The sequence below is a fragment of the Varanus komodoensis genome, unplaced genomic scaffold, assembly GCF_004798865.1.
Source record: "Varanus komodoensis strain SLA01 unplaced genomic scaffold, ASM479886v1 scaffold22, whole genome shotgun sequence".
NCBI lineage: Eukaryota > Metazoa > Chordata > Lepidosauria > Squamata > Varanidae > Varanus > Varanus komodoensis.
In genome coordinates this window covers 10,534,815-10,560,877 of record NW_025335606.1, presented here as the reverse complement: position 1 = coordinate 10,560,877, position 26,063 = coordinate 10,534,815, and the positions used below count along the sequence as shown (strand labels likewise).

At 38.9% G+C, this 26,063-nt stretch overlaps 1 protein-coding gene across 14 annotated transcripts in view; it reads left to right on the top strand.

The window, feature by feature from the left end:
* TCF4 (transcription factor 4) overlaps window positions 1-26,063 on the top strand; it is a 400,625-nt gene that overhangs the window by 219,093 nt on the left and 155,469 nt on the right. For 12 of the 14 annotated variants that reach the window (XM_044431384.1, XM_044431382.1, XM_044431383.1 and 9 more), the window contains 2 exons: window positions 13,971-14,100; window positions 14,276-14,325. The exons of the other annotated variants lie outside the window; for them this stretch is intronic. In XM_044431384.1, the coding sequence (XP_044287319.1) occupies window positions 13,971-14,100; window positions 14,276-14,325 (180 nt within the window). The remainder of the gene's footprint in view (window positions 1-13,970; window positions 14,101-14,275; window positions 14,326-26,063) is intronic. 14 annotated transcript variants of the gene reach the window in all.

The window sequence follows — 26,063 nt, the reverse complement described above, 5'->3', positions numbered from 1 at the left end:
CAGAATTTGCACCTGCTAGGTGTGTGATGTATGCAGGCTACAGCATGCACAACTCTGGCAGAGCTGTCAATAAAATCTTTCTTCTTCAGCTTTTATTTGAAAGCACATTGGCTCCATTCTCAATATTATATTTTCCAGCACAACTACTGTAATAACAAGGTCTTTCACATGAATACTTGCTGTAGTCTCCAGTTAAATGAAGTTGTTATAATTTCCATATATGCCAGTCTACCAAGATTATCTCGTGTGTACCATTTGTGGAGGAGAGTGAGTAATACAAATAATGAGAGGTGTCTTTAAAGTGGTCAGTAAAGTTGTGTAGTGAAGGTGTGTTTCATTTTCTTATTGGTTTCAGCCAGTGAGTGGTTTTTAATTGCTGATGGCTCAGTAACATTTCTTTAAAAATACTAGTGCATGGATCGATATTTTCATAGTAATTTGTAAACTGTATGATATTACTAGTGGAAAATGCTATAGCTTTGCGTAGCATTGTAATAGAAATTAAACAGCCTTTTGTCATAGTCATGGATCCACATGCAAATGGATCATATCATACTGTTTGACTACCCTTTCTCCAAAACGTAGATGAGTGGAGCACTTCAGCAAATAAACCAGCAACATTGTATGTTTTCCCCCCATGTGTATTTTAAACAACATGTAGGAATACAGTAAAGACCTGATCATAACTCCCATTCATTTCGGTGGCGCTTTTCAAGATGAGTTCTAAATGTACAAAGTGAGTTATAAAAGTTTAGCTTTTGGATACTTACCCCATAGACGGGGCTATATTCCCCATGAGGAATCAGGAATTACAGCTTGGGTGTGCTTGATGCAGCCTAGAACCCAGATATCCAAGTTTCAGTGGTGCTCAGGAGACCATTTCCATAGCTGAGAGTACTGCTCCAGCCATACCTGTTCCTAGAAATTTGTGATCTCCCCACAGTCATACAGTTCTTAGTAACGTCCCATTTGGACATCTATAATGCAGTGTAGTTAAGCCTGCCATTGAAAACTGTTTGGAAATGCCTTAATGTGGCATCCAAGGTTATTGACCATGGCTGGTTACATGAAGCACATGGGTTCCTTCTTACTCCAGTTGCAGTGTTTCCAGCCACAATTCAAAGTGCTACTTAATGATCTATAAAGTAAAGTTTGGAGCCTGGCTATCTGAAAGACCACTTTCTTCCCTGGAATTGAGGAGAGAGCCTTCCTGCAATATGATCTACTGCCATCAGAGGTGAATTTGGTGGAGACATGAGAGAAGAATGTTGCTTGGGATGCATTGCAGTTTAAACAAGCCATCATGGCTTGCTTAATCCATGGTGATCATTGATTTTGTGTAACTAGTTCCAAATGCACTTTTCATTCCTCTGTGCTTCTATTAATTCTTTTGATGTTGTCTCCAAAAGGAAAAATTATGATGTATTCTCAGCATCCTTCACAAGAAAAGCAAAGGATTTGGACAGGACAACATGAAAATGCGGCTCATGGAGCCAGATTTTCCCAAGGCCATTTGAAAGCGCTGTGATTTAAGCGTGGAATCATGTGCTGAGATTCCATTGACTTTATAGCACTTAGTTTTCCTTACAGTTTGAAGGGTTAGCAGGTGAGGGAGGGTTTTTTTTTCTTTTTAGCCAAAAAAAAAAAAATCCCCCCCAACCCTCTTCCCAAATATACTTTAAAATGGTATGATTTTTGGCTAAGCTTGCTGTTTTCTTGAGGTCAGTCCAAAATTTCTGAGTGTTTGGAGCATGTATAAAATGAGACCACCAGATTTAAGTAAGAGTCAGGATAGATTAACACAGCTGCTTTCTCCACATCATGATGTGTTCTTTCCAGTCCCTCTCACTCACCTTGTAAACACATTCAGCACACACTGATTCCACATTCCTCTTCGAATCCAGCAGGTTTTACCTACCAAATTGCAGCCTTCTGTCTGATACTCAAGTTCCTGCAGTGTGAGATGGCTTTGCCCTCCCCCCGCCCCACCTCAGTTGCATTCTTAGGTGTCTGGGTTATGCTGTTGTGAGGGTCTATAGGATCACCAGAAAGAAAAACATGTCAAGGGTATGTTTGCAAACTCTTTTATTTTCATTGCTTATCTCACGTTTGGTCTCCGCAGACTCCTTTTTTTATTCTGGAATAGGGATTTTTAGCAGATAATGTATTTGTAAAATGCGTTGTCATGTTTGATGTTTACTTGAGCATTTGCCAGGCTGGATGCTAATTATTTATTTTTTTAAGAAAAACCCTGTGTATCCTATTACACTTTGGATTTCTTCACATGTCTCTAAATAGAAAAAAAGTGAAAAGGAAATAAATGGTAAAATAAGAATGGAAGAGGAGGAGTTCCTGATGAGACCAGTTGCTTATGTAGTCCAGCATGTGCCCCCAAAAGAGGGATCATGGTGGAACATCATCTCCTGCCCAAGTTCTCTAGCAGCTGGTACACAGGGGCCCTCTTCATACTCTGCTTGGCAGTACAAGGTTTGCATATTTGTTTATTTTTCCTAGCTTAAGATTATTGTAGGGAAGAAGAAGAATTCACATGTAAAGTATCTATGAGTGATTTCTGAATTTTTCAGTAAGGTGACCCCAATGTAGAGCTTTTCATAAAGCCTTTTAACGCATCTTAGGACCTAGTTTCCCTTTGAGAAATCTGGCAATCCCTCTGGTTCTAGGTTTGCTTTCCAAGAAAAGTTTCAAGGATCCAAAGTTTACAATACAGGAAAATAAAGAAAACACCTCCCACACAGGCATGGAAAGTTGAATGAGGCAATGGAGACCTGAGAAAAAGAATTAGCTCCCATTGATTTTCATCAAGTTGCTTGTATATGCTCTGTAGGAAAACCTACATCTTTTCTTCCATGAAAATTACTTTTCCTGTCATTATATTACATTTTTCATTATATGTAGCCAGTCATGTCTAGATAGTGGCATGAGCCTAGAGGGTAGAGCATCTCACAGCAGCTGCGTACCGGGAAAACAAGATGCTAATTAATTTAAACTAAGATACCTCTCCAGATCATTAAGGCCCCAACCTAGACCCTGATACATCATGTAGAAGCAAATTATAACACTTTGCTGTCTCTGAGTACAGAGAGCAGAGGTTACAACCCAACACTACAGGCTGTATACAACTTAGCTGAGAGCCAGCATGGTGTAGTGGTTAAGAGCGCAGGACTGGAACTCAGGTGACCTGGGTTCTAGTCTCCTCTCCACCATGAAGCCAACTGGGTGACTTTGGGCACCTCACAGATTCTCAACCCAGCCTACCCCACAGGGTTGTTGTGTGTTAAGATTGAGAGCAGGAGGAGGAGAATGATGTCCGGCACTTTGAGTTCATTGGGACAAAAACGGGGAATATAAACCTAATAAACAAATAAATAATCCCTATTAAACTCAGTGGGACATACTTCTGAGTATACTTCCTAAGACTGCACTAGAAGGTGTTTTGTTGGAATGAACAACTGCATCGGTCTGCCAGAGGTACTCATTGTGACTTCAGTTGTTTTGCAAGCACTGTAAGAACATTCATTCTGATGCATTTTCAGCATTTCTTTCTGTTCAGAGTGGGAGAGAAATTAAAATGGAGATCTTAAAGACCAAAGCACAATAGGATATTCTAAGCAGCATGACCTTGAATCTAAGTAGCAACCTCTTTATAGTTGAAACGCAGAAAAGACTGAAGGTAATTGTTGTATTAGGTTAGTCAGTCTCTTGAAACTTTTTCTTTATGTTTTGAAACAGTTGCCAAAGGAAGATTTTTTTTCTTTTTTTTTTTTTTTGTGCAACTGCTGTTGATTAATGCACTAAAGAAGTCACTCCAAGAAGCATTTCTGCCTACAGTTTCTGTACATTTTACACATGCTACAATCAGACAAACCATTTCAGTTAAATTGTATGTTTGGGGAACTAATCCATTTTTGTCTCTGGAGCCACCTTGAAGACTCCTTAACTTGAGACATAGCACTCTTCAATGAAGTAGAAATAAATTTGACCTTCTTAAGTGTATGTTTCTGATAGAAACAAACAGTCAACTGAAGAACAGGTATCAGTTGAGCTCTGCATGTTTATTCATGAGTAAGTCTTGCTAATTTCAATGAAACTTACTGCCAGGTATATGTATATAGGATTAAAGCCTAAGACTGGAATTCTGTACCCCTTTATTTAGGTATAAGTCCCATTGAACTCAATGGGATTTACTTCTGAGTAGATATGCCTAGGATTGCACCATAACAGCACCATGCCATACCTCTGTTCAGAAGTGAGCCTGTTGAGTTCAGTGGGTATTATTCACAGATAGCTTGGTACTAGGGAAGAGCCCATGAATATAATAGGATGATTGTACATTATCATTATTCATTTTAATATTACATTGCATTTATATGGCTCCTTTCTTCCTCTTGCAAGGAACCCAAGGTGGCGTACTGGTTTCTCCCCTTCCCCTTTCATCTTTAGAACAATCAATATGTCAAAGAGTTTTGCCTGACATCATAATCGTGTTATATTCCACACTGGTAAAGACCTCACCAGAAGGTACCCCAAGTGATGGCAATGCCAAATTTGATGGCTTCGGCAGTGATCCCGAACACAATGCCAGGGAAATTAAATATTACCCTTATCATGTGCCACATTATTGCATTTGTTCTTTTTTGTGATTCAGCAGTAAGTGCAAGGGACCCAGCTGGATCTGGCCCCTTGTGTGAAGCAGGGACGTTTTGGCCTTTGCCTCTGCTGTAGTTTTTCTCCTATGCAAATTATGGGTTTAGGGGGTCTAAATCATGGCCATAGATTTTAGATTCCAACTCCCACATTTAGGGTCTTACTCTAAATTGGTGGGCTGGAAATGCCGAAGATTTACAGTGAGAAAAAAATACAGGTACATGATTATTGAAGCTGTTGTGACCTTTGGCTTGAAGTTGCACTGCACTCAGTGGGTTCAGTGTGAAAATCTAGAGAAAACAGGCATAAGGCTACACTTAGAATGCAGTTACGGGGAAAACAGAGCACTGGAGAAGAAGTGATGCTGCCAGAACATCAAAGGCATTGTTTAGTGATTGGGGCCCCCACAGAAGTTCACACCACTCCTTCTCACTCCCTTTCCTTTTCCCCCTTTTTTCCTTTTTAGGGTATTGCCTAATTTTCTGTGTTGAAGATACAAATAAACGCCATTATTCTAAAGTTTGAAAGGGAAGGCCAAATGTGCTAGATCATCCGATCAAAACTTCAGCAATATCCCAGTTTTTCTTCATTGTGGAAACTGCTATGAAGCAGTCCAAGAATGTAAAAATGAAAGATGATCCCTGTTGTATCAAACCACAGGTTCATCTAGTCCAGCATCTATTTCCAAGAGAAGACAGACAGATGCATCTGGGAAGTTGTAGCCTGGTGGCATTGCTTTTTCCTGTTAAAATCCCTTTGAACATGGAGGTTCTATTTAGCTATAGCAGTGAGTGACTTTCCCTAATTTTATTATATTATGTACTATTGCATTATTATAAGGCTCCTTCTTACAGGTGACAGAATCACAACAGAACAGGTTACAGAAACTCCAAGCCAAGTGCATAAAAGCATCTGTCTAAATAAATCATTGACCAGTATAAGTTGTCAAAATGTAATAAGGTCCAATTTGAACTGGGACTATAGCATGAGAATGAGGGGGGAGGTCTTTTAAGTTACATATTGGGGGGTCTTATAGATATGCTAGGGTGAAATGAGGAAAAGATGTTCTGTGGGACTCAGACTGAAAGGTATGCCATTTTAGACATTCTTTGTACTACAGTGTGAACACTGTGAAATTTGCGACCATCGCTTATTCTCTCTGGTAGAAAACAAGGGAATGAAGTTTTGCTAAGTATGATCTATTTTTTTTGCCAGTGAAATCATAACTTTCACCGCAGTCAAAATAGGCTCCTGTAGTTTTTTTCTCTCTGTTGCACCAGACCATTCACTTCTCTCTCTTTTTTAATAGCAGTCAAAGGATGTCCAGGATTAATCCATGATTATACCTTAAAAAGCAGCTAGCAGACAAATAATGGGACCACTTATCCATTATGTTCAATGTTCAAAGTATGCAATTAAGGGAAATTAATTCATCGTTGATATTTTTTAAATAGAGAGATTTAATCTTGTATCTCAACCATGAGATATTGCAGTTGAAGAGAGGGAGTAGAGAGAAGAATTAAAATAATTATCATTGGCATTAATACACAATAGATTGTTCCAACATGATGCATTTTTAGATAATGTCAATGAGGGAAGAAAACCTTCTGGAATAGTATGCATCCACTTAGCAAAATTCTGTTGAAGTGCTTGGACATATGATGCTTTAACTCAAAACAGTGCAAAGAAGAGTAAAAAGAGCTTTCTGGGGGGTTGAAATTTCATTTCCATTACAAAGGAGCAGTATCTGCTTGCTCCAGAGTCCCCACCATGCCTCTTGTTGCATCACAGCACTGGCAGATGTGCTCCAGAATCCTGAATTCACTCCAGAGCAGGCTGGTCGGGACAGATGCAGCTGCATTTTGAATTAATGCATGATTCAGGTTCTTGAATATAGTGGGTTGGAGGCAGGATCTGCTTTCTTCAGGAAGAAGAGGCCTTCTCTGAGAAAAGGGCTCCACTTGTAGACGGTCCCACTACCCTTTTGTCCTTAACACAGCACTACTTAACTCATTCAGCAGAGATATCTGACTCTTCGACTAGCTTCACATATGTTGCCTAGACCTAGCCATGGTATATCACGGTATATCACCACAGAGTCCCATGCAAAGAGCAGCAGTGGAAGGGGCCACTCCAGACATCCGATTTCTATGACCCATGGTATCCTAGCAACACTTAAGTACAACTCCCTTTGTTTCTCTTGGCTGAGTGTTGTGCCCTTTACCCTGTTTTGCTTTCTCCCCATTTTAGAAAGTAGTCAATGCATGGAGGGAGAACGGGAATCCCAGTGATGTAAAACGAACCCTTCAGGCCTGGACTGGCTGGTTAGGAAGAATTAAAGAGATGGAGGTACTATCAGGAGGAGACAAAGGGAGAACCCACCTTGAAATCTCAGTGAACCAATCAGGAAGTCAGCAGAGGTCAATAAATAACAATGCAGTAACGAACAGGGACTGCGTGGCAAGAGCAGGAGGACGGGGCAGGGGGCATAAAACAGCAGAATCAGCCAAGGTTTGTACTTGTCTGTTGGGAAAAACATGGCAAGTAACCAGCAGCAGCCACCACCAGCAGCCACCCATTCAGTGTAGCATTTTAGGGGCCTGGAGAGGATGCTAGGAGATGGGAAAGTCCCGTTGAATCAGCAAAATTGATCCAGCTTAAAACGATCCAACCAATAGAGATTGGCATTTTGTTTTGCTCGATCTTTGGATATGTGCAAAACCCTCTGTTGTTACTGTGCTGTATACAGCTACCAATGCTAAGCCTCAGTGGATGTGCTGGGACTTACTCTTGAGCAAGCTTGCTTTGGATCATACTGTTTGTCATCCTTGGGTGGTTGCTTCCCATGCATACTTCGAGGTGGGGAAAAGGTCCACTCAGTACTCATAGTGGCATCTAACTAAGGATTCATGTGCTGGAGAGGACAGGGTGTCATTTTCCTTTCTTTAGGAATTACTTGCTGTGGAATGGGATAATGAAGCCCAGCCTGTTCCACTGTAACTAAAACGAGGCTAATTTATTCATTCACCTTACTAGCCATGCTTGAGAACAAAAAGAGGTGACGGGCAAGTTAACATGCTGCATTTTTGATCTTCTCTTGCTGTGTTCATGAATAACTCCCTTCCTTGATGCACAGAGGAAAATAAACGTTTACTGCTGAACATTCTGATGCATGCTGCTTTGAAAGCTAAAATGATAGGTGGAACGCCTGTTTATTAAAACATCCAGGATGGCCTTGTATAACCCCCTGTGGCACGTGGGAGCAAAGTAGCAATTGGGTACTACAGGGCCTTTTGGCAGGGGCACGACACAGAAATCTACAAGACGTCCACCTTTCCCTGCCATGCACGTCACCCGCCCTCCCCCACTGCCTTTTCTCACTGTCCCACGTCTAAGCCTTTAGGCTATTCTGCTTTCTTTGCTGCAGAAGAAGAGATGAACATATGGCCCAGAGTCACTATAGATCACATAGGTTTGTGATGGCAGTGTAGAAGTGCAGCTGTTTGAGCGTAAGAATGCCCAAACATGTATTCAACTTACAAATATTTGGCAAGTGTTCAGAAAAGGAGTGTAATCTGGTTTCATCTAAGACTGTTTTCTCTGTTCTGCATTCCCATGAAGTAGTGTTTGATATTCGATCGAGGGGAGATATATCCAGGAAGTCCACTCAGGGGGCCTTTCCCCAAAAAGATTTTCCCAATCTTGGTGTGTGTGTGCGCACGCACGCGTGTGTGCTGCATTAACAAATTGCACCATTCAAGGACATTTACCTTCTATGGCAATTAATTATTCATGCAGAAAGGCACCACTCTTCTTGTCTTAATTTTAGTCATCTTTGTAATTACAGTTAAATATCATAGTTTTGGGGAAAAACCTATTTCCCACTCATGTTTAAAAAATGTATGTGCGCATGCACATTTGTGTGTATACAATTAAAGTTATCTGAAAACAATCATTTTCTTTGGAAAAACTTAATCTTGCAACGCATGAGACTTACTACCTTTTAAAAATGAATTATTTTTTTAGAAATGGAATGCCGTCTCTCTTAAAGCTCTCCTTTCATTCTTGGTTTCACTTTTCCAACTTTTTAGGTAGAACCTCACAGCCAGCCAGTGCAGGGTTTTGCATGGAACAAGTACCCTGTGTAAAAAGGAAAAAGGGGATGGCAGAGAATCAGGCAGATAGGAAGGAGGGACGAGAGAGCTGTGCATTATAAACACAATTTGCACTCTGTACATACCAGTCTTACAAAGAATGTTGCAAAATGAATCTGACAGTGGGGCTTTTGCACTGAGATGTGCTTCGTGCCATTGATGACCCCAGTGTAGGCACTAGCCGACAAATTCGACATGCTTTCTGTATTATTTTGTATGTTATAAACTGTAGAAGTAGGTAAATTTGGGCTTCAGGGCATTGTATAAAACTTAGCTAAATAACATGCATATTGTAATATTTGAATATATAGTTCTTCCTCTCATTGGAGGATGCTCTGGTACTGCACTAGTTATTATGTTGTATGTTATGGTCTTGTTTTGTTCTGAGAAGGATCTGGAAATGTAAACATATTCTAGTATGTGCACAGCTGAAAGGAGTTCTGGCCTTGGGAAGGAGGGTCCTGTCCGCTTCTGCTTTATACAGTGTCATGCTTACAAAATACCGAATAAGCCAGATGGCTTCAAGATGGTGACCACTGTATCTTGGATACTTCCTGTGTGGAACTCTACTCATTGTCTCTCCCAGCGGTGGAAAGGAAAACAAGGAAAGTCTTGCCTGTTCTACCTTTCCTTGACTGTGGAAGCTTGAGTGGTGCTCCCGAGCAGTTTTGGAGAGGGAACAGGGAAGGAATCCGCAAAACTTACATCGCCCTTCCTCCAGTAGAGGCCTCCACTTGATTGGAGAACCTTCTGCAAATCTGTCTCAGATAATTGAAACGTGTCCTGTGCTCCTGTCTTCCACTTTTTTTTCCACTGAATTTGACAGAAAATAAATGCCTTTCAAAAAGAAACTCAAATGAAATTCACATAGTTTTCATTCAGGAATCTTGTGCTTACCTTACTCAGAGAAGCTAAGGAGTGTGTTCTGCCTTCCTTTCATCTCTCCAGTTGCTCGGAGCTGTGTCAGCTTCCAGTCTAGCTGATGCCCAGGGAAAGATTTGCAGTAATTCCTCATAAGGCTTTTAAAAAAGAAACTTCCCGTTAGGAAGCACAGGCAGCCTGGATGGCCACAGAGTAATGGAGATCTGTGAAAAAGAAAGAAAAAGATGGACATCACATCCCCAGTTACTTTACAGAGGTTAGGCAGATGCACAAGACAGATGAGCTCCAGTTCCTTGCCACTGGTGAACTATACTTGTGAGTCTTCTTCCCATGGGAAAAAAATTAACTGCTCTCCCAATTCCTTTGCCCATAAATAGAGAATTTCAAGAGGTCATTTGCACCAAAGCCTACTCAAAATCCACCCCAAAATTCCAGTGCTTATATGTGTGTGTGTCTTTCTTTCTTTGGAGAAGCTTATCATTAAAATGTAAATGCCCCTGTGGCTCCTTTCAGGAAATAGACAAAATCTGACAAAATTGTATCAAAGCTTCAGTGAATTGTTATTAAAACCATTGCTATTAAAACTCCATAAGGATGTTGATGCAAAGATTAGCCAAGGTGAAAAGAAAAGAAAGGGAAATTGATTGCAAGGGAAACAAACCCAAGTGATGGACATTGACCCTGCGTAGGAGCTAAAAGATAACAAGGATATCTCTGTGTGAATAAATCTTGGGGAAGAATTCTCTAGTTTGGGCACCACCATAAAAAGACCAGTATTCTGGGAGCCGCAGGATTGCCTCATTGAAAATAAGAACATGTGTGGAAAGACCTCCAAAGATAATTTGGGTGAAAGCAATCCTTCAGTGCCTAATGTCCTGGCCATTTAGGGCTTTGCAATCAAAACTAGGTGGGGTACTACTGGGATATCTTTCGATAACCATTAATAAAACATCCCCCAACAAGCCATACAATTAGACTTGGGCTCCAGAAACCCCACAAGTTCTTTAAGGGTGTTTGTCTTGCCCTTTGAGCAGAGCTTCAAAAGCAGTTTGTCATATCCTGGCTCTGGCATCCAGAAGAAGACAGGTACATTTCTGAAGCCCTTGTTTGCATGTAAGGTAGCTCTTTGGATCTCAGCCTAAATCTCTTAGGAATCCCAGTAGTTTCCTTAAAAACTAATCTTTTCTTTAACCTCCCTGTATCCTGGTGTGACACAATAACATGCTTGAAATCATAGTAGTCTTAGTGTGGAAAATGCACAATCTGTTAGCTTTTTCAGATAGCAAGAAAAGAAATAGACACCTCTAAAGGTTAGCTTCCAAGTCAGTCTTGAAATATTGATGTTAAATATAAAATATTTCATTGACTGTTTACGTTTAGAAAGGCAATTTCTTTTCATGGCAGTTTTGTTTTTGCTGTCTTCCTTTCCCTCAGCTAAAAGATGTCAGCAATCACTGAACAATAGTAAATTCCTGTTGTTCTATTTACAAGTATCTCAGAATGAGTAGATATATATTTATCTTAGTTCTCCCCAGTGGAGTACTTAGAGAAGCCCCCAAAAGAGCACATAAATGGATGTTTTGTTGCCTCAGAAGAATGACTTAGCTGTTCCAATGAAAAACAAAGGCTTAAATAAAGGCAAAATTAGAGGCGCTTATGTGAGAGGCTGTAAGGGAAAGCCAGGAGTGTCCTTGTAGGCTACATATACTTCATGTGCTTCAGGCATGCCTGATTATTATACATGGATAGGAAGAACACATTTTTTGCTAGAACGAAAAGTGAAGGTTTCAGTAAACATACTCTTTTTTTAGTGCTCATCAGACCTTCTCTGCAGTTTCCTTTTTTCATACAACTTTTTAAAAAGCTGATTCAGAAAATACCAAGTCTCTTGTTTAAAATATCAGGCTCCAGTCTTAATCATTCATACTTTCAAGTACAGCCCATTGGCCCCAGCTGAACTTAGTTGTGTGTAAAAGAATTGCTTTGGATATCTTCTGTACTTTATTTGGGAACATCACAGATCCACAGACCCATACTTCAGACTGCATAGTCCCACAGTATCTTGTAATTTGGAAAGTTAAATGATCTGCAGCGAAAGTTACTTCCTGTACTAAAAGTAACAGAAAGGACACTATTTATCTAAATAAGTGAAAGAGTGCTTTCAAGACCATTTATTTGTACTTATTTCTATTGTATAATTGTATAAATACAATTCCATCTGTACTTACATTATAACTTAGTTTGAAAAAAATTAGGGCCAAGAAACCAATAGGAAATTTGATATTATTAATATATTGATTAATTAAACTGATTCTTCTTTATAGAATGCATTTAATCAGGATGGTAGATGTACTGTAAATAATTAACTATTAAAACTGATCAATCATCCCCATGGGTATTCCATGTTTAGAAAAGTAGGATTTATAGCCTTTCTAAAAATGAAGTTGAACAGGGAGTTTCTAATATTATTTCATTCCAAATTGATTCTTTAAATCTGATGAAATCTGCTTGTTCCACTGGATATTTATGCTCAATTTAAAACTTGTGAAAAGTATATATATATTAATTTTGAAACATATTTTGACATTTGCCAAAAGGATAGAATGTAATCAAAAGGAGAGCAGCTTTCAACTGTCTATCAAACAATTTTTCATCTTAATGCTCTCTTATTTTTAAAGCTGTATATGTCAAAATCTCCTCCTGTCTCATTTTCCACTAAGTTGAACCCAAGGCAGAGCACGAAGCAAAATCAGGAAAGTAACTGATAATTCACTAGCCATTTACCAGTTGCACATATAGGAAAAGAAAGTAATATAGATCAGCACAATGAAAAAGTTGTCCTTGGTTTTTCTTATTTTTTTAATTCTTTTTCCAAAGTATTTTCCAGCTCATGGGTCATATTTGACCAACTGCTTTCAGACGGAAGACATGGCACTTTGTTGAGCTATTTAAGCATCAAAAAGACTGTCTTAATTTAAAACAAGGAGCCTTTGTTTTAGTTGGTGACTGTCTTGTGAAATTTTTCAGTTCTCAGCGGGTTAACCAGGGAACAGGGGCAGAGTCATAATTGGCCTATTTAGAGTGTTTTGCATGTGAATAGTGTGTTAGTGAAGCATTACTAAGTCTGTTGTGAGTGACATGGTGATTAGAATTTAGATTAGGGAAAACACATTCTGTACTTTATCAAGTACAGTAATTAGTTCAGTCAGTAAAAGTTGATTACAAGTAACGATAAAGTTAGATTTTTGGTACTTAATTTTAAAATTTCTTTATTAAATGGAAAATTTCTTCATCATATAAATGGTAGTATCTGCACCTGTTTTATTGCATATCAGAAAAATTAAAAGAACAATGTGTTCAATGCAGAGTATTATCAGGGGATTTATATATTATGGGTAAGTTTCAATGTAGTTATAGCAGTAGCATCTTTTTTTCCAAAAAAGAAAATGACAGTTTTTGCCTTTTTTTCCTTGTTGTGCTCAGATATTAGTTCTTCTGGTTTAGTAATAGTTGTTGTCCATTCATGAATAAATGTGTTTCATACATGTGAATGCTCACTTTCTTAATAATATAGACAGGATGATCTTGAAGAAGTTTCATAAAACTTCTTCTATTTACTAGTTTTATATCTCGCCCTCTCACTAGTAATTTAGCAAAACACTAGTTTGTTTTAGTAATTTTTAATTTATTTTCACAGCTTAATCATGCATCGTATACCTGATTAACACATTTTATATTGTGTTGTAACAGATTTCTGCTTTCACTGAATATATTTTACACAAACAGTTTTCCATTATGAGGTGAATAACTATTTCTCTACAATAAATGTATTTTGTAGGTAATGACTGACACGGTAAAACTTTATGTTGGTGAACTTAGTACATCTTGTTTGAATAAGAAAGAAAAATAAATAAACAGGCAAGGAACTTTCCTTAATGAAGTTCCTCAAAAGTTTATATATTTAAAAATACCCAGAAAGTTGTTTATTTAAATATTTAACCATTCTTTTACCAATCGGAATAATTTTAAGCACTCCCTTCCACTGAACAGAAAATCAATATTATCAGAACTGTTTAAAGTATCTGAAAATAAAGTTGGGAAATGTACGTTTGAGATAGTATTTCCTTTTGCCAGTCACCAAAGTGTTGTGTTGTGTTGCTTTTTTAAAAAATTGGTTTGGTTTGTACTGGATGTCATTTGAATCAGCATGCAAAGGCTAGAAGGGGGAAGGCTAGATGTAACAATGCTTATTTTTCAAAAATCTTTTAGCAAAGTCTCCTCGGAGGTGACATGGAAATGGGCAACCCAGGCGCACTCTCACCCACCAAACCTGGCTCTCAGTACTATCAGTATTCTAGCAATAACCCGCGAAGGAGACCTCTGCACAGTACCTCTGTGGGTGAGTCACTTTGTGCTACTTTCTCCACCTTTCTATAAGGAAACGTCCACTGAACGTCTGTCTTACAATAATTGATAATGTTGGCTCACTGCTAAACCCTAGCTCTGAAAGTAGCTGTGCGGGTGTGAGTCTGCAAACATGCACCTTACAGCCACACTGTGTCTTCTTCTTTCAGAAGTACAAACAAAGAAAGTTCGAAAGGTTCCTCCAGGTTTACCATCTTCAGTGAGTACTCCTTGTCTATCTTACTCTTTGCTTTTCCATTGATTCTCTTGGCTAAAAGAAGTGCTGTTTGGCATGTTCAGCGTATTAAACCCATTCTTATCCAACGCATTGATTCATAAGATCAGTAGACGGAATGAGAACTATAAAAAGGTTGTCTTGTGACCGGAGGGATGAGAAACTATTGATAGGTGTTGTTATTTTTTAATATACTGAAAACTATGGAAAAGGTCCTCTCATTTGGATAGTTTTACCAGTATCCAGCTCCAGATAAGAATACGCATTAGTTTCACATGCTGGTTGACTTCTTTGTCAGTATTATGATGATTTATGGATTTGCATGTTAAAAGAGATTTGTGGAGAGGATTTATGAAACATATACATGGGTCTGAGCCCAGAATAGAAGGCGGACGTCTTCATTTTCCAAAGAAGTTTTTGAATTAGAGCTGTAAATGTACCTGCTGTCTCAGTGTGTGTGATTCCAGGTGTCAATGGGTGACTCCAGGTGTTACGAAAGGAATTATGGGCTACCATAATAAATGAAGGCACAGTTAAATCTCTGATTGTCCTGTTTCCATCCTTTAAAGGAAGTGATATCTGTGTGTAATATCCTAATTAACTGCTTGCATGAATTTAAACTCTTTCTGCAATTAAAACTAGGAGTACTTTTCAAATAACAAAGCCTTGCTTCAGGTGTGAAATAATACAAATGCATGGGATGTTGTTTTTTAGATGTGCATTATTTTTTCTAAAAATTAAAAATTGCTGAAAAAGTATAGTAAGGTGATGCGACGTATTTTAAGACACTTACCTTACTGAATGATTTGTAAATTAACCACAGTAGCAAACTGTAATACAGCAGTTCTGAATAGTAAAACATCTAAAAATTAAAATATACATTTTTAATATTATTAGGTATATTGTGGTGATGGAAGGGAGAGTTATAACTAATTGCAGCCAAAACCCCATCTATATCAGAATATTTATGGGATTACTTGAGATTAACATTTGTAGATGTCATCATCCATTAGAAATAAAAAGAAACAAAAACTGCTTATTACAGAACTGGTACTTTTAATTTTGGGTTTTGCTGTTCTTTTATCAATAAATAAAAGGAGTCTGTTAAGGTAGCTAATAATTTTGCGCATAGTGATTTTTAGATCCCATTTCTGTTATTATTGTATATTTTCAGTGTTAAAACATGCTAGTCCCTGTAAGATATAGTTTTCTTTCACCACCATAGCATATTTTACGAGAATGGAATCAACGTTTAAATAGGATATGTGAACTTTTGTGCATATTGCTGAAAAATAAGTGAATTAAAAATTGAAGTTAACAACAAAATTACTCTTAGCATGTTTTACAGATCAGAAAAAAAATAGGTCATATGTTTGACCAGGTTACATAAGATATTTTTGTTGGTACTGTTTTGTGTTTTAAGAAATAGCTGGTTTTTATGCTAGTATTATTGTAGGGACTTGGAGGGGGTGCTTGAAGTAAGCAGTCGATTTAATTTACTTGAAACTTTAGCTTCTAACAGCTTTTATGACAACTGCAAATGATATATATCTTGCAGCTGTTTATATTTTGAATCAAGCCAGTATGGAACATGCACGAACTATTGTGGTGTGTACTTTTAAAATGGTCTAATATAACAAAATTGCTTCATACTCAAAAATCCCTACAACTGGTATATAGCTCGAATTTGATAAAACATTTAGTACCATATTTTCTTCTTTTGAAAAGAGAATCAAGGACCCGTTTTAATTTTTGAAAATCATATGCCTTTGTATCTTTAAGGCCCATTTTGTCCCATTCCATCCACTTTCTTTCTAGAAGCTGTTGGGATTGTAAAAATGTTTCACATAGGAAACTAACCACATGCAGGGAAATGAAATGGCTGTACATGCAGGGCAAGATGAGAGTTACAGGCTCTCTATTCTGACAGTAAAATTTTAGGGGATAGGTTTGTTTATTTATTTATTTATTAAAACATTTCTATGCCGCCCCATTCGCCGAAGCCTCGGGGCGGCTCACAACATAAAATATAATACAGGAATAACAATATAAAACTAACAATATAAAATAAATAACAATATAAAAGGTTGGCATTAAAGGGTTAGGATTGAGCTGATTCAGGAAGATGCATTAGGGAAATGATTAGAACTTCGTTGCTTTTATATTTTTCTTGCAAGGCATTTTCAGTGTGTGACTATTTGAACCCAAAAATTTTTTTGAACATAAAATTCAGATTCCTTGCCAAATAAATGGATAAAAATATTTTTTATTAGAAAGTGTAGAATTCATAGCCCAGCTAAACTTCTTGTATGAATTGAAAGCTATTGTTTGAAAGATCGTGTTGAAACCACAAGAAAATAAAGCCATTTTGCCACTAATTGTTTTCTTTGAATATATATGACCTGATGATACTAAGCCCTATGCTTTTCCCTGCATAAGGCTAATGATTCTAATCTTTCATATCACATTTCAAAAACACTCATTCACATTCATACACTATTTAAAAATTTGTAATGTGCTTTAAAATATATTAATACAGTTCAATAGTAGAGGTCTTTAAAGGAATACTATATTACAAGAAAGGGCAAACATATTTAAATAATGCATCTTGTCACATTACAGTGGATGATGCTATTATGTTGGATAAACATTACTCATTTATAGATTGACTAAACAGATTATATTGTATTTAACTGATAAAATGGAGATAGTCTCATTCTATTGAAAAAATGGATATTAAACTGTCACTGAATATTCATACAATGGTTTATAAAGGGCTTCAGGAGTTCTGTTAATGCACAGATGTCTATAACAAATTTCCATAAATGTATTGAGAAAGAAAGGAGAGAAAGAGAGAGAGAGAGAGAGTCAGGTGGACAAACAAACATTTTATATAAATGTAATAAGATATTTGTTTTCTTGTGCGGAAAACACCATTCTTTGGCTTTCTTAGAGTTACACAGCTGCCTTCTTTCTTCCTAAGCAGAAGCAGTTTGGTTCTTTGAACCTATGTCTGGGGCACATGGTATAAGGATTATGTTTCCAGGCTGGTTCCAGTGTTCATTTGTTTTGCCCTTGTTTTTAAACATTATGTGTATGTAGGTAGCTGGGGTATGCTAATGAAATCCATTGTATGAGCATCAAGAACATTTATCCAGATGCCTGGGATGTTTAAAAATCGTGCCTGCATTCATTTTCCCACTGCATCTTCACTCAAGAAACAGTAATATCAGAACCTACCTATTTCTCAGGCTTTTCTTCTGGAGATTAAAAAACGGGATTGCTTCATGGATCAGCCTTTATCAACCTGCAGTCCTCAGATGTACTTCTACCAATTCCCATCAACTCAGCGCCCTGGATAATGATCAGAGATTGTGGGAATTGTAGTCATTTCATCTAGGGATTGCAATTTGGGGAAAACTAATCTAGATGACCACTAAGCCTACATACTGGGGGTGTGGGGGGGGGGGAATCATAGATGTGGAACAAAGTTCCACGGGTGTTTAGGTGTTACATTTCTATAAATTCAAATTAGTTTCTGGCCTTTTGACACATAGCTGGAGCAGTCTGGAATTTCCATGATGTAGTCTCAGGTGCGAATAAGGCATCCATAAGCACAGGTGAAAATCTGACTCTTTCGTACAGAATCTCCTCCTCCCAGCCAAAGTGGGCTTGTACCATGCTTTGCTTCTATGGTCACATATGAAGGGGTCCTCTCTCAGGTATGTTCAAGAACTGTATTAAGAGCATAACTGTTTTCCATGGATGGGAATTATATGGTCATCCTGAAACAAGTTCAGAAAGAACCATTTAGTTTTAAGACCATTCAGGTTTTTCTTCCTTTCCTCTTTAGAATGAACTCATTCTCGTACCGCTGTAATAATGCCAACTCCAGTAATTTCACTAGGGTAGCATTTGGAGGATTACAAAGGCTGACTCTTACTTAAAAATTTGTAACTGAGTGTGTGAATGGATTGCATTACAACATATTGTCAAGCTGCCATCCAATAATATGTAAGTGCCATACCTGACAAGGGACCATTTCCTTTCAAAAGTTACAAGACCAGCTTCCTGTTCTTGGCTCCTGTATTATTCAGGGAACATTTATACCATGCAATGTGTGAACTAGACTTTAAGTGACCACTGTGTATCTGGATAACCAATTTTTAGACATAGTGGTTATGATACTGAACAAGAATTAGCAACTTGTGGCCTTCCAGAGGTTTTGGTCTACAGTTCCCATCTGTTCTAGCTAGCTACTGGGGAGGTACCATGGGAAATGTATGCCAAAGCCTCTTTAAGGTACAGGTAGCCCAGGATCTGATACTGAAGAATTCAATGTGCGTGGGCACTCAGGGCCTTCCTCTGACATCTTACTGTAGCAGGTTCCCATCAGCAAAGTCTTCTTCATTTGGGAAGTATTTTGGTGAGTCAGCGCTAGGAGAAAAGACACTAATGCATGTGTGGATTTCCTCCTTTTGGCTGTGCTGGATCACAGCTGGTGCTGTTCCATTTGCTAGGAGTCGTGGACCCTGAATAGGTGTGAAAATTTATTTTACCCTTCATTCGTAGGCCATTTCAAAACTTAATACCTACTTACTGCAATAAACCATATTCTTTCTGTCCTGACTCTCAGCTTAGAGAAAGTCAAATTCTTTGCCCCTGCAGATGAGTTTCTTAGATGCAATAAGCCTTCTTTTGAACTAAGAAAAATAAAAACATAGAAATGAAAACTTTGGCAGAACCCTCCAACAGGGTGCTTAATTTTTGGCAGATTTTTACATTGTCTATCCTAACCAGTGCCTAAAATTTGAATGAAAGGTATGTTTCTGGCTTCTTCAAAGTGCTGATTTTCTTCTCTCTCTCTCTCTCTCTCTCTCTCTCTCTCTCTCTTTCATCTAATTCAGTGAGCAGATCTGGAACAGTTAATGTACAGAAGTTTCCCACACATGTTCCACACCCAAATGTCTTTTTAATTTCTGCCCCAGAAAATTTAATAAAGGCCTTTGTGATCTGGCTGTGTTGTGTTTATATGAAAAGATTGTCCAGGTGCAAAGATAAGATCTTGGAACTTAAAATGCGCAGAGAACTCTAACTGCATTTTAATTAATAACTTTCTTCATGTTATGGGATTTGGAGCATGAAGTCATGGGATTTCACTAGTGGGATAATGCATAGAAGCTTACAAGATTCTAACTTGGGAAATGTGTGTGGAACCCCCAGAACTAAATCTCTCTAAAGTTAAATACAGATGGGTACTATCAAATTTATATTCTGCCAGTGGAAGATGCATCAGTTTGAAATAATAATTTGACAAACTAAATAGATGGTAATGTTGTTGCTTTTTTGTACTCCATAATATTTTATCAATCTGAGATGCTCAACAGAAATGTTGCTTTAAATAAAAGTCACTCTCATTGTTCTGACTAGCATGAGGCATTTCACTTTTTTTCAAATTTTATTTGTAAGAAAAATCTATTTTATAATACATTTTCCCATTCACAGTTATTTTAAATATGCTTAAAGCATCTTAAAAGATTCTAGTCCTCATGGATGCTGAGGATATTTGAACAAATGTGCTCTTCATTCAGTTTTTGAAAACCAAAAGATCTTTTCAGAGGGTAATCATTAAATATGAACATGAAGAAATGATCCACAGAAAAAGATGAGACATTTTGCTCTCCTTCTTAAGAAGGTATTTCTGTTTGCCTCTTACTCTAAAATTCATGATAAATAATCATTTCATGTTTGTTTCTATACTCTGCATTACAACTGAACAAATAAATCATTTTCCTATGTTACATTTGTTTTGTGCCATTTCCTAATCAAATTGTGATATTTAAAGCTCTGCATGAAATCTGTACATGCTTTTGTGCAGAGTTATCTGAACAGATGCATTTTAAATGCACTTTTCCATTTTTCTGTATGAGATTTCCCCTACCATAATACCCCTTTCCTCTATTAGATATGTTAGTGAACTTTCCTTGATTTGCAAACTACATCATCTAATGCACATAGTGCCACATGACTGCATTCTAGTCTGTGTGTATATTCAGGAAGTTTCCATTTTGTATGCTCCTATTCAAATGCACGTCCGGAGGAGATCTTACCCATCCCTGCTCATTACATCCACTTGCTGCTCCTGAGCCTCCTGGCCATTACTGGATGACACCTCAGTCCTCCACTGAGCACTGAATTAGCTTACCTTGCATTATATTAGCCATTGGGAGCCATTAACTTGCATGAGAAAGTATCCAGGTTACAGTGGGGACATAGCCTGGGAAACACTTTTCCCCATCACCAGTGAAGCTCTTGTGCAGGAAAGGGATGGACTTCAGCTGTGTCCCAAATTTCAGTTGCTTTTATCTTGTATCCTATGCACAAAGACAGGTACACACCATTGAGAACCTAGCTAACACCTGAGTTCTCTTTGAAGGTCATCCTATACGGTGATAAGACATGGGGTGGTATCCACTGAAGCAGTTACACAGACAGGGCCTCTCACCAGTTCCAGTTCACAAGTGAAATAAGCGGAAATGCTGGATTCTAGTTTGGACTAAGTCTCCAGAGCTCCCTGGAGTGAGCAATTCTGACCTTCCCCATTTCAGAAAAAAGCATTTCTGCTTACTTCTGTTTGCCCCAGACACACTGGATATCAGTTGCAGAAGGGAACTCACAGGTGCACACTGGAATTAGTGGGGTTAGATACTGTCCAGGAAATGCATCAACTTGCTAATGGATATGTCTGTCTTTACCAATACTCAAAATAGGAGTCAAATGACATGTTATATTAACCATACAGCATGCAGTACTGTTTTTGTTTTACATAAAACGTGTGCATGGAGACCAGTCTTACCTGGGGGCCCCTGCGTACTTTTGGGTCAAACAGAAACAGAGCACACTACATATTTAAGAAAAATATAATTTGGCCCAAAGTTGGTTATATGCATTTGGTACACACGAGTGCACGCTGGTGAATTAGTCGTTACTGTGCTTATTTCACTGAATCATAGCAAATAACTCTTAATTTGCTATAATCTGTATAAAATATGTCTATCCTGTGGGATGGACTGTATTTATTTATTTATTATATTTATATCCCACTTTTCTCCCATTGTGGAACTCAAGGTGGCTACATGCAGTTCCCTCCAGCCTCAGGTCAGCCACAGACCTGCTTAGCTTCAACGTGGTGAAGGTCTTATGGTGGATTGTTCTACCATCTGGGAGTTTAATTTTGTAAAAAGTATTGATATCAGTAGTATTATGTACAAACATTATGATTCACCTTCTAAAAATCATAGGGTGACTTTACACCAACAAAAACCTTTATGCATTCACCCTAGAAGTATATGGTGTTGGTTTTGTTTATGGTTTGTATTCTACTTAGGTATTTTCTACTGGGTTGTGTGGTTTTTAGATCAAAGTGGGGAACCTGTGTTCCTCCAGATGTTTGACTTCTACTCTTTTAAGCCATCAGAGCCAGTATCTGAGGAAGCATAAGTTCTCCACTCCTGATTTAAAGAAGATATTTTTCCCAGTGGTTGACAAATTTAGGTTGGCTTTTGAGAAGACTTAGGAAGAAACAGACCAGCTGTGTCAAAGATGATATGCAGTTTATTGAATATGGTAATGGAATACAGATGCAGAATATTAAAAAGCAAAAGAAACCTTGCACTCCCCATATTGGTGGCTGCATTGGTTCCCTGAATAGGCCAGGAGATGTTCTGTGGGCCACCAGCATTGCTGAGGGGAACAGCATGTCAGCTCCTCTCTCCAAGTACTGCAGAATCTGTCAGGATGCGTATAAGCTCTAACCTCACCTCTTTCCTGGGACACAGAGAAAAAGGTGCTTCAATACAGCACATGGTTTTGTTCTCGCAGCAAAGGCAGCATGGTTGGGAAAAGCAGGCTCAAGGCAAGTATCCCTGGTGCATTTCCTAATATGCTGATGGCCATAAGCCCCTGGCATGGCCGCCCAGTGAGGGGACCAGAACTCCCAAGCTTTAATATGGAATCCAGAACCAGCACACCACATTGGCTCCAGTCTTGGATGGAGTCATTCCCAAAGACAGAAGGAGCAGTTTAAAATAGAATGAAATATGTGGGGATGGAGTGTGTATCCAGTTACAAGTGCTACACTGTGTTATCAGCTAAAGAAATACAAGAATTGCCAAGGGACCAATGAGTAGGTGCCATACACCAGTGAGACTCACTTCCAGGATGTCACATGCGTAAACACCCCACTGGTGGTGTTGATAGGTGTTGTGAAGAAAGCTGGGTGTGCCAGAGAAGACTTAGGGTCCATATGCCACACTGTTCCATTGACATGCTCTCAAAAGGAGGCATAGTTCAGTTTCTTCCCATTGAGCACAATGGGAAAGGAAGAAGCAAACAATAGAACATTTTGTTTGTTTGTTTGTTTGTTTATTTAAAACATTTCTATGCCGCCCCCATCGCAGCAAAGCCTCGGGGCGGCTCACAAAAAATACATAAAAACATACATAAATAATAATAATATAATAATTTAAAAGAAAAAAACATTTTAAAAACCCCCGGTGCATTTTAGACACCAGCCTGTTGTGATACTGACTAATATTGACTATAATCTAGATCATAGGAGAACAGTCTCCAGCCCATCTGGCCCACGGAGTTTCTGCATGTGGCCCACAGAGCTTTCCTGCATTCTCTCTGAAGGGATCCGCAGTCCTTTCCGAATCTTACATTGGAGACAACAGCAGAGTTGTCTACAGCACCGTTGTGCTACCAGTGGGACCAGTGTGCAGGGTGTTCCTCAGATATTATCTCCACTCTCTCTGTCTCCTCCACAGCAGGCAGGTGGGTGGGCAGTGGCTGATAGTGAGAAGAATACCTGTGCTTCCCACTGCTGGCTGAATTCTTTTAAGCATCATGCAGCACCCAAACCTCTAGGGGGAACTGCCACCTTTTTTCAACACCAACATCAACCGCTCACAAGAGCATGTGAAGAGCTGTGCTGGATCAAGTCAAGGTCCCCTTAATCCAGCTTTCTGTTCACACCGTGGCCAACAAGCTACCACACAAAGAGGACGAGTGGACCCATGTTCCTTAGCAATGGGCACGCCTAAGCACGCTCCCTCTGATACTGAAGGTGACATGTAGTCATTAGCACAGCAATAGCCTTTTTCTCCATGAAGCTAATCTCCATTTAAATCTCCATTTAATCTCCATTTAAACCTCTCTCAATTGGGGGCCATCGCGACTTCTTGTGGAATGAATGCCATAGTTGTACCACATGTTGCATGTCCTTTTAACTGTCCGGACTATCCCACCAGTCAGCTTCGTGGGACGACTCTAAGTTCTGGTGTTATGAGGGAGGAGGAAAAATGTCTGCCCCTCAGTTTTGCCAAACCGTGCATAATTTTCGATACCTCTGTCATGCCTCTCCTTCTTTCATTTTTGGGTGTAATGAGCAGAACAGAATGCAGTATTCTAAGCATTCACACATAGATGTGTATAAGGGGAACAGCAATTTTATTTTCAGTTCTTTTCCTAATTGTACCTATCACGGAATGTGCCTTTTTACAGCAACCACATCAAGCTGTCCACCACAACCCTAAGATCTCTTCATCAGTCACTGTGAGCTCATATCCCATTCATAAGTGAAGTTGGGATTTCTTGCCCCAGTATGAACTTGCTTACAATGAACCACAGATGCCAGTTTAATGCCCATTTTCCCATTTTAGAGGGATGCTTTTGCAGCTCTTCTGAACCCTTTTCATTTTAACCACTCTAATTATCTCTCCTAATTCCAGATTAATTATAAACAAGTTGAAAAGCATTAGTCCCAGCACAAGTCCCTGTGGGACACTACCATTTACACCCCTCCATTGGGAAAAATTACCATTTATTCTTACTCTCTGCTTTCTGTTTATAACCAGTTACTGATTGCTAGGAACACATCTCTTCTTATTTCATGACTGTTAAGTTTGTTCAGGAGTGTTTGGTGAGGTACTTAGACAAAGTCTTTTGGAAGCCTAAAAGTAGATGGAATCTACTTTTCCTTACCTATGGTACACATTCTAGCAGAGTATCTGTTATTGTGAAGGACTCATTGGAAAACACCCTGATGCTGGGAATGATTGAAGGCAAAAGGAGAAGGGGACAGCAGAGGTTGAGGTGGCTGGATGGGGTCACTGGAGCAGTGGGCGTGCAGTCGGGTGAGCTCCAGGAAACGGTGGAGGACAGGAGACCCTGGCGTGCTGTGGTCCATGGGGTCCTGAAGAGTCAGACAGATTTTGCAACTGAACAAGACAAGATCCACTTTGATCCTTTTTAACTTCCACTTTTTCCAGTTCCCTCATTTTAAAGAAGTTTTCTCTATTCAAGTGTGACTAGGCTGGACAGGTTGGACTTGAGAATTTTCTAAATACATGTTAATTAAATCTGACTGCACCGTGGTCACTGTTTCCAGTTGGTTCAGTAGCACTTATATCTCATACTAGGACCTGGGTGACACTACTTGGAATTAAATGTATACTTGCCTCTACAGTGGTTGGCTCCATGACCAACTGTGCTAAGACACAGTCATTTAGGGCACTGAAAAAATTAACCACTTTAATTCAAGTGGTAAATGGGTAATTCAAAGCAACCATTATTGAAATGCATCCTCACTCAAAAATTGACAGCCCTGGTTTATATCATTCAGTACTGTTCTATATTTGAAGGTAAAGACATGCCACTAAACCGTGATGCTTGCTGTGTGCAGGCATCACAGAATGAATGCAATGATACTAACTATATGGAATGTCCAAAATCACGCTGTCCTGGAAGCTGAACAAGCTTCCTGTCCATGGTAGGCATTCTAATGCAAACTTAGCAAAGTCAGATCCTCAAGTATTTGCAAGTTTGTTTATAGGAAATGAAGGAAAGAGAAATGTTTCTCTACATGGATGGGAAGGGTTCTCATGTTTTGTGGAACTCAAGCCCATACAGTAATACAGAGTATCATTTTTCTGAAGAGAATCCCAATGAAATATGGAAAACTGTTGCTTTAAAAATGCATGCAAAAAACTGTTTTCAGTATGTTAGCTCTTCAGCATCTTCTTGTAAGGTCCTCCCGTAAATTTAGCCTGAATTCACAAGACGTTTGCTTTCTTTTTAAAGGTAAACAGCATTGTGGATAACAGCAAGACATTTCTCCTTTTTGATCAAAGCCAAGGAGCAAGTTTTGAACCTATCTGGAAGCTGAACATTTATCTATGTTTCCCAATAAAAATTAAAGGGCAGCAATACAGTATTGTAAGGTATTAGTTATGATTAGGATGATGTTACTCCATTTATCTCCAGACATTCAATAAAAAGAAAACAACAACAACACTGTGTCAATATAAATGAAACCCAGCAGCTGTAAAACACGTGCCGCGTCCAGCAGTTATGAACCCCGCAGTGCCAGTCTTAAAACCAGCAGCCCCATTGCACTAGTGGCCCCATTGCTTGCATGGTATCTGTTTAGCACTTTGAAGGTAACCCATAATGAGGAGACGCGCCTGCTTCTGGGAGGAGGCAGGTCAGTGGAACTTGCATAAAGGCGCTTCATGGACGTGCCTCCTTCCAGCAGTGGCTGTTTCCACTCGTTTGAAGTATCCTCTAGGAATCTCTGAGTCTGCCTTGCGGAAAGGAATGTGCAAACCCACTGCTAGCGGAAGGGAATTAGCAAGGTGGAAGAGAATTGGCAAAGAGGATGA